The sequence below is a fragment of the Daktulosphaira vitifoliae genome, unplaced genomic scaffold (assembly GCF_025091365.1).
Source record: "Daktulosphaira vitifoliae isolate Bord-2020 unplaced genomic scaffold, ASM2509136v1 Scaffold_1, whole genome shotgun sequence".
Taxonomy (NCBI): Eukaryota; Metazoa; Arthropoda; class Insecta; order Hemiptera; family Phylloxeridae; genus Daktulosphaira; species Daktulosphaira vitifoliae.
In genome coordinates, this window is record NW_026099572.1 from 19,293,827 (window position 1) to 19,306,584 (window position 12,758).

The 12,758-nt window shown below is 26.1% G+C and overlaps 1 protein-coding gene across 16 annotated transcripts in view; it reads left to right on the forward strand.

Moving 5' to 3' along the window:
- Window positions 1–12,489, forward strand: part of LOC126895567 (uncharacterized) — a 17,921-nt gene extending 5,432 nt beyond the window's left edge. For 2 of the 16 annotated variants that reach the window (XM_050667563.1, XM_050667564.1), the window contains exons 2-15: window positions 3,270–3,302; window positions 3,374–3,427; window positions 7,463–7,483; window positions 7,906–7,941; window positions 8,647–8,682; window positions 8,946–8,966; window positions 9,390–9,425; window positions 9,554–9,592; window positions 9,783–9,818; window positions 9,925–9,963; window positions 10,055–10,123; window positions 11,718–11,750; window positions 11,835–11,867; window positions 12,292–12,489. In XM_050667563.1, the coding sequence (XP_050523520.1) occupies window positions 3,270–3,302; window positions 3,374–3,427; window positions 7,463–7,483; window positions 7,906–7,941; window positions 8,647–8,682; window positions 8,946–8,966; window positions 9,390–9,425; window positions 9,554–9,592; window positions 9,783–9,818; window positions 9,925–9,963; window positions 10,055–10,123; window positions 11,718–11,750; window positions 11,835–11,867; window positions 12,292–12,377 (572 nt within the window). In that variant the 3' untranslated portion in view covers window positions 12,378–12,489. The remainder of the gene's footprint in view (window positions 1–3,269; window positions 3,303–3,373; window positions 3,428–7,462; window positions 7,484–7,905; window positions 7,942–8,646; window positions 8,683–8,945; window positions 8,967–9,389; window positions 9,426–9,553; window positions 9,593–9,782; window positions 9,819–9,924; window positions 9,964–10,054; window positions 10,124–11,717; window positions 11,751–11,834; window positions 11,868–12,291) is intronic. The other 14 variants (XM_050667568.1, XM_050667569.1, XM_050667575.1 and 11 more) reach the window with 12 other exon arrangements.
- Window positions 12,490–12,758: the final 269 nt, after the last annotated feature.

Here is a 12,758-nt window from a genome sequence, read left to right on the forward strand (position 1 = left end):
GGTTTATTAAAAAATATTATTTCTCATAAAAAAATTGTGTGGAATTATAAACTTTTCAATAAGTTATAGCATTATAAAGTTAAATATAATATAAATAATAAAATCGAAAATTTTCACACAAAAATAGCATTCGGTAGCCGTTTTCACCATAAAGACAAGTCCAGAGGTCAAATTTTTTTTTTTCAATTAAAAGTACATTACATTAGCTTTAATTTAAGATATATATAAAAGTGTCAGACCTTCCGGAACATTTTCAAAAGTTAAGTTGAAAAAGTTAATTTTTTGTGAAAAAGTTGTCATTTTAAATCCCCCCTTGTGGGCAGATAAAGGGTCAAATTTACAAAAAAATATACCAAATGATAAAGACATCAAGCATCTATAAAAAAAAATATATTGATACGTTCATATTTTTGAAAAAGTTACGGCAGTTTTTAATAAAAAAAATTGAAAAAATTTCGAAAATTAGCGATTTTTAAATTTGTAATTTTTTTGGAGGTTTCCCCCATTTACGGGGAACGAGGGAAATTTTTTCAATTTTTTAGGGTAATGTCTTTGACTAGATACGATTTGTGATCTTTTGACGTATCGTTTAAAGAAATCCGTTCGGTGAGAGCTGAGAAAAAGTGGTAACAGACACAAAAAAAAAAAACACATCATAGTAAAACCAATACCTTCTCAGCTTCACATCGAAATAAAAAAAAAAACCTCTAATATAGCTAAGGGTCGCCCTAATGTTTCTAATTGAAAATCACTGTTGATACTCTGATAATGAACTTTAAAAGTATTAAATAATATTAATTTAATAATAATATGTAACTATAAGTTACTAAGAAAACATTTCGTAAATACAAGATACATATTAACTTAAATATCTTTTACGTTTTGTAAATATCAAGTTTGATGTACGAAAAAATATACCTAAGTGTAGATTTAAGAGATAATTTTCGAATATAAAATGGAAACTTAATATTACTTATATTACTATTTTTACTATTTTAAATGGAGAATTAAATAAATTTTTGAATTTTCGATAACAATTTTTACTTTTGGAGGTATTTACATTTATAGATTTAGAAAAGGTGAGGGATCGAAGTAGTGTTTATGTTCTATTCTCACTATAATGTACAGACGTTCTGAACCCTGCTCACCTATAACTAAACTCAAAAAGTATTTATACAACATTGATTATTGACCTATCGAAATTTTATTTAAACCATTCTCCATTTAATAGTAAAATTAATAATAAGTTATAGTTCAAATATCTAATAACAGTTCTAAAAGATGTATATAAATACTACTTCTCATGAAAAAATTGTATTGATCTACACATTTTTCAAAAAGTTATAGCATAATAAAGTTAAAAATGTAAATTATAAAATCGAGAATTTTCACACAAAAGTAGCTTTTGGTAGCCATTATCACCACGAAGTCCAGAGGTCGAATTTTTTTTTTTTCAAATTAAAGTATATTACATAAGCTTCAATTTAAGATATATATAAAAGTGTCAGACCTTCCAGAACATTTTCAAAAGTTAAGCTGAAAAAGTTAATTATTTGTGAAAAAGTTGTCATTTTAAATCCCCAGTCGTGTCCACTTAGGAGAAAATACTGAGTGCCCCGACCAATTAGTGTATTTGAGTCGGTGTAATACCATTTGTCTACACTTTAAATTTAAGTTTAAAGAGTGGGTATAAAATATCTTGTATTTACAAAATCAATAACATAGATTGATATAAAAAATTATTTTAAAATTAAATATTTCTTACGCCAAACAAAAAACTACATTTATATTTTTTTGGCGTTTTTTAGCACGGCCCTTCTAATAAACTACCATACTTTATGTATGGTCTTTATCTGTCAAAAAAGTCAAAGTGTCTAAGTTATAAATTAGTATGTACTTTACATTTGATTCGTTACAATGTTTATGTCACGAATACCAGAGCCTAATTTATACAGTAGAAATTACGCTAGGTTTTTTAAAACATCTTTAAGGCAACTAAACGGCAGAGCTAGTTCACGAATACCATATAACGTGAATATGTATAATTTCTTTAACCAACCAGTCAAAATTGACACTTTAAGATATTAATTTAATAAATGATCTATTGCTTTGTCATCCTTTACTTAAACTTATTTACTCAAAATAATTGGGATAACATAAAATTACTTACTTCTTCTATTCTTGTAAATTGCTTGTAAAATGATTTGATAAATATCTCGATATGTTTATATATGTTTAAAAGTATTTAATTAGCACTTCATCAAAAGATAAATAATTAAAACAAGTTCTTTTCATATATAAATAAAACGCATAAAAGTCAGTCGACAACAACACAGGGCTGTGACTGATAATTGTTACTTTTTTTTCTTATTTTAATTCGGAGAAAACGAACTCTCTTGGTCGCTGTCATTTCTTCTTTTTTTCGTCTCTCTGGAGTCTTTTCCTGACTCTCTCTCTCTGGAGTCTTCACTCCTTCTTTTGGAGTCTTTCCCTGACTCTCTCCGACTGAAAGGATTTCAGTGCTTTTTATAGTTAAATGATAGTACCCCCAATCCAGGGATATTGTTGTCAGCGCTTTTCGTAATCTTTTTAGTTTATTGTATTAATTATACATTACATGATTATTATATTCAGATAACATATTTAACAATTGATAAATTGACATATATATATATTAATAATAAGAAATTGTGTTGAACATCGTATTTTTTATGACAGATAAATTATTTGTTTGTTTACAAGTTATTTAAAATACAGATTATACATTTTTCATTAATAATTGTAAGATGCGTAATGCAAAGCATTGAGCATATTACGACATTATTGACCTATCGAAATTTTATTTAAACCATTCTCCATTTAATAGTAAAAAATAATAATAAGTTATAGTTCAAATATCTAATAACAGTTCTAAAATCTATCCTAAAGAGTTAGTTTTTTTTACAATAAACATAATATTTACAATAGTTTATAAAAAAAAATTACATTTTATGAAATTTATTTATACATTTGTATGAAATAATCATTAATTAATAAAAACAGGGAGATTGCCAACTTTATAATCCACTCTACAAATATTTATGATATTTTATCTAGAGAACATTATGGTATATACATATTAATGAATATTATTAGAAGATTGTGCAAATACAATAGATTTTTTTAAAAATATTTTGTAAATTATTTTATATAAATGAACAAAATAGACATAAAAAAAAGAATGAAGTGTTATATACTAATAATATTGACTCATTTAATTATTCTTTTAGTGACATTGAGTGCTTCTTTTAATAGAGCTACTGGTAAATAACTTTTAAGAAATTTTTACTTATTTTTATTTGTTTAAAAATATTTGTGTATATATTTTATATAGGCAAAACAAAAGGGAAATCATCAGAGGAAATACCAGCTGAGTTATACAAGAGTTGTAAGTATGAATTATATAGTAAAATAATTTTAGAAATACTATATTATGTAGATTGCATAAGATTTATATTAAAATATCTTTGATTTTTATATTAGAATTTTTTAGATATATAAATAAACGTTTCGGAAAAAGACTGAATAGTCTGAATGTTTTTCATAAAATCAGTGCGTTGGATGAAGTTCACATACATTTTTAAAAAATTTTTGATTGCATTTTTATAGGCCTATTTTATAACCACAATACTGTCAGTTTTATTCCTATTATTCCTATTATTTTAATGTTTTAAGGAAGTCTGATATCTCTCAAATATGTATTTTATCATTATTATGAAATAATAATTTTTTAAACAAAAAGTGGGGTTGATTATTATATAATAAATCACCTGTATAAATATTTATGATATATTCTTCTTTTTCTTCCTCGCCTTAATCCTAACTACTTGGGGTCGGCCACCCTTATCCTAAACTTCCACTCGACACGATCTCCCACATCCTCTACGCTCACTTCAGCTGTCCTCATATCGCATTCAATAACATTTCTCCATCTCTTTTTTGGTCTTCCTCTACCTCTTCTTCCTTCGACATTCATTTCTATATCTGTTCTTGCGTCTTCCAATTCTTCTTTTCTCATAACACGACCAAACCATCGAAGTCTATTTTCTCTCATCTTCTCTAGTCACTCCACTCATCCAACTAAACATTCTCATCTCTACTGCATTTATTCTCTACTCTAATTTCTTATCAACCACCCAACACTCTGAACCATACATCATAGCTAGTCTCACTACAGTCTTGTAGAATTTACCTTTCAGCCTCATAGGAATTCTTCTATCGCATAAGACAACAGACGCTTCTCTCCACTTCAACTACCCTCACTTAATCCTGTGTCTTACATCTTCGTCAATAACACCGCTCATTTGAACAACTGATCCTAAATACTTAAAACTCTTCACCTCTGCAATCACGTCCTCGCCTATTGTCAGTGACCTTCTTATTTTGCCTAACTCGTGTTCTCCTTTATCAAATTCGTACTCTCTATACTCTGTCTTACTCCTACTTATTCTTAAACCCTTTTCTTCAAGAGCTGATCTCCACACTTTTAGCCTTTGATTAATTTATTCTCCTATTAACACTGTATCGTCAGCAAACAACATGCAACAAGACACCTCTCCTTGTATTTCTCTAGTAATTTCATCCATCACTATAGAGAATAAGTAACGGCTTAAAGCAGAATCTTGATGCATTCCTACTCTTACCCAAAAACCTTCTGTTACTCCTCCCACACTTTTTACCCTAGTACAAGTGGTTTCATACATATCCTCTATTATATTAATGTACCTTCTCGGGACTCCTTTTCTCATTTGGAATTTTCCCTTCTAATAAGATTTTATTCAAAAGTTCATTCAATCATCTTATGCCAATACCGCCTAATAGATTCCATACTTCTACTGGTACTTCATCTGGCCCCACTGCTTTACTCTTTTTCATTGATGCCGCAGCATCCGATACCTCTTTCTCACTAATGAAATCTACTAGTCTCTCATTCCACGAGATATCTTCTAATGTCTCTTTTGGATACTCCTCATTCAGTAACTTTTCAAAATACTCTTTCCACGTTTTTTTCACATCATCATCACTCGAGAGTACCCTATTATCATCACTTTTTATACACCTTATATAATGATAATCTTTAGTCCTTTTATCTCTTACTTTAGCAAGTCTATAAATTTATTTTTTGCCTTACCTTGTTTCTAGCCTATCATACAACTCATCATACCTCTTTAACTTTGCTTTACTTACTGCAAACTTGGCTTCTTTGCACAAGCGTTTATACTCCATCCAATCTTCTCTCCTTTTGTTCTTCTGCAATGTTTTGAATTGCTTTTTCTTACTTTCTATGATTTCTTGAACGTCCTCATCCCAACACAAGGTTTCCTTGTTTCCTGACATTCTACTTCTACTTTTATCAACTATCTCCTTTGCAGTATTCTTTACACAACTAGCAAATCTATTCCACGCATCATTTATGTCTCTCTCGACATTCCACACCATCCTCTTTTTTATCGTCTTTACAAACTCTTTTTCATTTTCCACCATCGGATTTTCGATTTTCCGCCTGTGTTTCTTCTATTTTTGTTTATTCTCTTTCCGTTACGCCACAACTCCATTACCACCAGTCTATGTTGTGTAGTTACCCTCTCGCCTTGTATAACTTTACAATCATTTACTCGCTTTACGCTCCCTCTCTTCTACATAAAATAATCGATCTGTGATCTATTCTTCCTACTCTTATATGTTATTTAATGTTCTTCCCTCTTTCTAAAATAAGTATTAACCACAGCAAGATCATACGATACTGCGAAATCCAGGATTCTTTCTCCAGCATCATTCTTCCTACTAAAACCATACCCTCCATATACTCTTTCATATCCTCTCTTCCTATTACTATTAATTATTTTTTGATTTATAAGTTGTTAGTAACTTTTTCAATTCATTCCTTATATCTAATAATTGTGCCAACTTTATTTTTTTTGCTGATAACATACATTTTTAATTAGTTATTATCAATCACTTATTCTCATAATTAGAATATTTTTATTTTATAAGCTAGTTAAATATGTATGTTGTCTTTTAACAATAAAGTTACCATCCTTTTAAAGTGTGCACATATGCTCATCATCATACCTGTATTAAAAAAATAAGAAAAACTACTACCATGAACTTCAAAATAGTATTGTACACAGTTCGAACTATAACCACAGACTTTATGAAAAATTATTTTCATGTCTGTGCTATCATCACTGTCGTCACAAAAAACAATTCATCTTCCGGTCTAAACATGTTTTATTTTCGTCGCAGCTGTGCCATTGCATATGACCAGTATATGATGTTCAGATTCATTTGATCAATGACGGCTCCACCTTTTTATGGATGTATGACTCTTTTTACGTTCGCCTTGCGACGGCAATTGAACTTACGCTGTTTTACACCGATTATTAAAAGCGGTCATGTGTATTAAAATTTTCGCGTTTCGGCCCTCTTGACGGTACTGCACTTTCCCCCTTCCGTACTTTTTTTAACACGGAAATCTTGGGCCTTAAAAACCAATAGTTTTTAATGTTCCAGTAAAAAAAGGTAATCGTTCGTTTATTTTTTGTTTGAGTCGTATTGTCGTTGCAGTGTTATTTAACGGTATATGTAATGTCGTCACTCATTATTGTGTGTTAACGTTGAAGTATTATATTTTCGTTGAAAACTGCCATCAACGTTAGCATATGCATTTACGTCTTAAATGTCCATCAAAACGGACTCCCATTTGATCTTTGCATATTGCTCCAGCTTCTATTCATCAAAATAAAATTTGTAAGTTCACCAAATCTTTTAGTAAAAGTGAACATTAGCTCACATTGGAAATTTTTAAGTAATAAGTAGTCTTATAAGTAATAACCAAATCAAGAATGTATATTATACATAATGTACATCCTTGATTTTTTGAAAATATAATAATTTATTTGTATTTTAATTTTGTGTCGTTATTCGACTAAGTAGTTGTAAGTTTCTACCAATGTTCCCGCTTACGACTCCTTTTTATCCTTAAATAATGTGCGTGATCACCCGACCCATTAGTGTTAGCTAAGTTTACCATGGAAACTCAACAACAGACGAATTTTAATTGTTCATACTTTTATACATAATTACATAAAGTGGCCCAGCAATTACTGAAACTTAAATAACTTTTGATCCAGTTAATTTTTTTTTAATAATTAATATACTTGAGGGATATAATAATGACGAAATTAATATCATTTTTATAATTAAATTAAAAGAAATAATTTTATTAATAAAAGAAAAATGTTTAAAAAAATGTCAAAATAGCCATTTTTTAGAATATATTTTAAATAATAATTTGTTGAAAAAGTATAAAATATTAACTAGACCAAAAGTTAAATTTGTCAGTGAGAGCTGGTCCACTCTATATATATAATCTGTTACAGATTATACATAATATCATTAACTTATTTATTATTTGTTTTAGTGCCATATAGATATATTCAGGGTAAATAATTATAACAAAATGATATTTTAGTCAAACTGACTTTTTTGGAAATATTTGTGTAATTATGATCATTTTGAGACAGGTATGTGGGCGATATCATATCCCCTAAATCACTAATTAATATTTAATCGTTAATTCGATATATGAGGATACTAATAAATTACGGTTTAATAGAGATTTGGAGATTTGCTGAAATTTAATGGCATACTTTAGAACTAAAATACTTTCAGTTTTATTTCTATTATACAAGGAAACAATAAATATACCTTTGTACCACTAATTAGAATTATCTGTTATTTAAAATTATTTAAATACGTGCAATGAAATTGTACCTTATTCCCAAAATAGTCTGAAATTTCTGTAAATATTTTTTTCTGAATAATATTTATAAAAAAGTATATTTATATATATAATTTAAATAGATAAATCAAAAGAAACACCAAATAAAGTTTACAACGGTAAGCATCAAACATGGACTAAAATATTTTTATATTACTGCTATCTTATTCTATACTGCGTACTTTGCATAAGACTTATGTCTAAATATTTTTAAATTAGTATATTTATGTCTGTATATATTTTAAATAATAATTTGTTGAAAAAGTATAAAATATTAACTAGACCAAAAGTTAAATTTGTCAGTGAGAGCTGGTCCACTCTATATATATAATCTGTTACAGATTATACATAATATCATTAACTTATTTATTATTTGTTTTGTACCACATAGATATATTCAGAGTAAATAATTATAACAAAATGATATTTTAGTCAAACTGACTTTTTTGGAAATATTTGTGTAATTATGATCATTTTGAGACAGGTATGTGGGCGATATCATATCCCCTAAATCACTAATCAATATTTAATCGTTAATTCGATATATGAGGATACTAATAAATTACGGTTTAATAGAGATTTGGAGATTTGCTGAAATTTAATGGCATACTTTAGAACTAAAATACTTTCAGTTTTATTTCTATTATAAAAGGAAACAATAAATATACCTTTGTACCACTGATTAGAATTATCTGTTATTTAAAATTATTTAAATACGTGCAATAAAATTGTACCTTATTCCCAAAATAGTCTGAAATTTCTGTAAATATTTTTTTCTGAATAATATTTATAAAAAAGTATATTTATATATATAATTTAAATAGATAAATCAAAAGAAACACCAAATAAAGTTTACAACGGTAAGCATCAAACATGGACTAAAATATTTTTATATTACTGCTATCTTATTCTATACTGCGTACTTTGCATAAGACTTATGTATAAATATTTTTAAATTAGTATATTAATGTCTGTAAATATTTTAAATAATAGTTTGTTGAAAAAGTATAAATAATTAACTAGACCAAAAGTTAAATTTGTCAGTGAGAGCTGGTCCACTCTGTATATATAATCTGTTACATATTATATATAACATCATTAACTTAATTATTATTTGTTTTAGTGCCACATAGATATATTCAAGGTAAATAATTATAACAAAATGATATTTTAGTCAAACTGACTTTTTTGGAATTTTTTGTGTAATTATGATCATTTTGAGACAGGTTTGTGGGTGATATCATGTCACCTAAATCACTAATTAATATTTAATCGTTAATTTGATATATGAGGATACTAATAAATTATGGTTTAATAGAGATTTGGAGATTTGCTGAAATTTAATGGCATACTTTAGAACTAAAATACTTTCAGTTTTATTTCTATTATACAAGGAAACAATAAATATACCTTTGTACCACTGATTAGAGTTATCTGTTATTATAATTATTTAAATACGTGCAATAAAATTGTACCTAATTCCCAAAATAGTCTGAAATTTCTGTAAATATTTTTTTCTGAATAATATTTATAAAAAAGTATATATATATATATGTAATTTAAATAGATAAATCAAAAGAAACACCAAATAAAGTTTACAACGGTAAGCATCAATCATAGACTAAACTATTTTTATATTACTACTATCTTATCTATACTGCGTACTTTGCATAAGACTTATGTCTAAATATTTTTAAATTAGTATATTTATGTCTGTATATTTTTAAATAGATGATAATTTAGACAGACTATCAACAGAGGTTAATTTTGGTGAGCATTAATAATTTATAGATAAATATATTTTTGGAAACACAATACTATATATTTAGAATAAGATATGCAATATTTTTAAATATATATAGAGAGTACAGTAAGTAATGAAACAGGTTAATTATTACAAACAATGATAAAAAATAAAAATATCTCTCCTTACTTACTAAATAATCTATATATTAAATAGATTCAGAAGAACCATTATATGAGCGTCATCAAATGGGTAAGTTTAAATCATAGAGTAAAATATTTTTAAAAATACTATACTATGTATTTTGAATAAGACATAAAGTATATTTAAATATTATATGTATATTTTTTGTAAATAGACAACATTTTAGAAAAACAATCATTTGAGTTTCACCCTGGTAAATATAAATTATAGATTAAAATAAGTGTAGAAAACCATACTATGTACTTTGCATTAGACAAATCAATAATACTTAGTTAATTTTGTAGATTTTTTTAATGGTGTATTCCAATGCTTGAAAAAAAGACAGAGAGGGTTTATGCTTTCAGAGTCTGGTGGTGAGTGATTAAATGTCAATTTTTATCATTTTGGTTACTGTATATTCTGATATAACTTAATATAGCGCACTGAATAGAGAAAGAAAATTTTGATTTTAACTTTTGTTATTCTAAATATAACCTAAATATAATAATTTTATTTGTTTGTTTATTTTCTATTATTTAAGCTATTTACATATGTATGTTCCTATTAAAAATAAATAAATTTGGTAATTTCTAATGTATTTCCTTAACTACCAAACTAAAAACTTGTTGGGTTTAGCATAAGATTTTCTGGTACTAACTAATGTTTTATTTTTTTGGGACATACCTAGATAGCAGTTATAAAAAAAAAAATAATATAAAAACGTTACGAAACATATAATTGTATTATATAAAATATATAAAGATGTATATTATTTAGGTATATTAAAATCATTTTAGCTTCGATGCGAAGCTGAGAAGGTATTGGTTTTACTAAGATGTGTATTTTTTTTTTTTTTTTTTTTTTTTTTTTTTCCAATTTTGACAATATTTTATTTTAGTTGTTGGATGTCTAGACATTAAATCAGATGGGTTATTTTTGCTCTTTACATAATTGCTTCAAAATTATAATCCTGTATTTTTAATCTTAGGTTCTCTAATCTGGTAGATGTTTCTTTATTTTACTTGTATATAAATGGTTACTATTGGTTAGTTTTCTGTGCATAAAATAAAACTTGTACTTATTAAATAGTCTGGAATGCTTGATTACCCAAACCACTGCCAGCATTTCTATCTATTTGAGCATATTAATTATTTTTTATTTATTTATTTATCATTAATCATANTTATATAGATGCATGATACCATTACCTTTCATTTGGTATATTTTTTTGTTATATCTGATCCTTTAACTGTCCACAGGGGGGGATTTAAAATGACAACTTTTTTACAAAAAATTAACTTTAGAAAATGTTCCGGAAGGTCTGACACTTTTATATATATCTTAAATTAAATTTAATGTAATGTACTTTATTATGAAAAAAAAAAATTTATTTTGTCTTCAGGGTGAAATTGGCTACCAAATGCTATTTTTGTGTGAAAATTCTCAATTTAATTTTTTATTTTTTACTTTATAATGCTATAACTTATTGAAAAGTGTATGGATCAACATAATTTTTTTATGAGAAATAATAATTTTTAATAATCCCTTTTTCATTCGATATACTTTATCTGAATCAGGATATTAATAACGAACTAACAGATCATGTTGCTTTTGGAATAATCCACCTATTTTTAAAATTAAACACTATCTAAAGATTTGCATCGAAGCGTTTTATTTTGATAGTGATTTTAATCACTGTCAGATATCATTATACTTGATCCATCTATATCACGGCACCACTGTGCCGCGACCCCCTTTGCTGGGTTTTTTTTTTTTTTGAATAATGTATAACTATTATAAAGTAAATATACCTTGAATAATATCTATATTGATGGTAATTTATTGAAATTTTAGATATTTTAAAATAATATTTTAATAAATGTACTTACGACTGGATTAAGTCTTATACAAAATAGAGAAATACATAAAAATAAATATATTTTTAATAATTTATTTTTTAATCAATAGATATAATTGAAGATGATATCCCAAGTTGTGTTGGTGAGACAATATTATTTGATTTTAAATCTTATACAAAATAGAGAAATACATAATAATAAGTTTATTTTTAATGATTTATTTTAGAATTAGATAATGAAGTATTGGCAAGAATTTTTGGTGAGACAACATTATTTGCTTATTTAATTAATTTAAAAATCTCATAGCTGAGTAACCTTGAAGGCGAATTACAAAAATAATAATAAAAATGTATAACATTCCATTGAAATTTCGATTTGAAAAATTATCTTCTTGTATTAAAGTTACAAAAAAGGTTGGGTTTATTTGTAATAGACAATTCTTTTTCATATTTCCTTAGTGAATTAATGAGAATGATATTTTAATAAAAAAATATAATTAATTTGTATACTTCATTAAATTTTAATATTGTATACATTTTTTTGAAGATTAATATTAAAGTTTAAATTAAGATGTACAAATTGTCTCTCACTTATAGGACACTTATTTAAATACGAACTATTTCAAGCTATTACATAAAAAAATTAATTAAATTCTGAAAACTATAATAATAATTTTGTTTTAGGTTCTGAGTCATTAGAGGCACAGGAAAAATTTAATCGTAGTATTTCATCTAACAATATTAAAAAGACCTATACAAAAATAAAATAAGTACATAATATTAATTTTTATTTTATTATACTTTTAATAAAGTTGAATGTTTGTGACAATATTTTAATTCAATTAATTTTTGAAATAAACTATATTATATTAATAACAAATATTTTTCGAAAATTTTGAATGAAAATTAATTTTTATGTTTTATGCTTTTCCTGTAAGTGAATAGTATTTTTAAATATTTAGTGGTTTATAATAGTGGTCATAAAAATTACATTAAAATTGTTTGAAACTATTTAACCATAAGTTTATTAAATTTAGGTTGTAATAAAAAAGCGTTATTAAATGTTTTACTTAACACATTCTACCATAATTGTATAATTAGATTTAAAAAAACAGTAGCACAGCAATGTCGCGGCATTTTCATAAAAAATA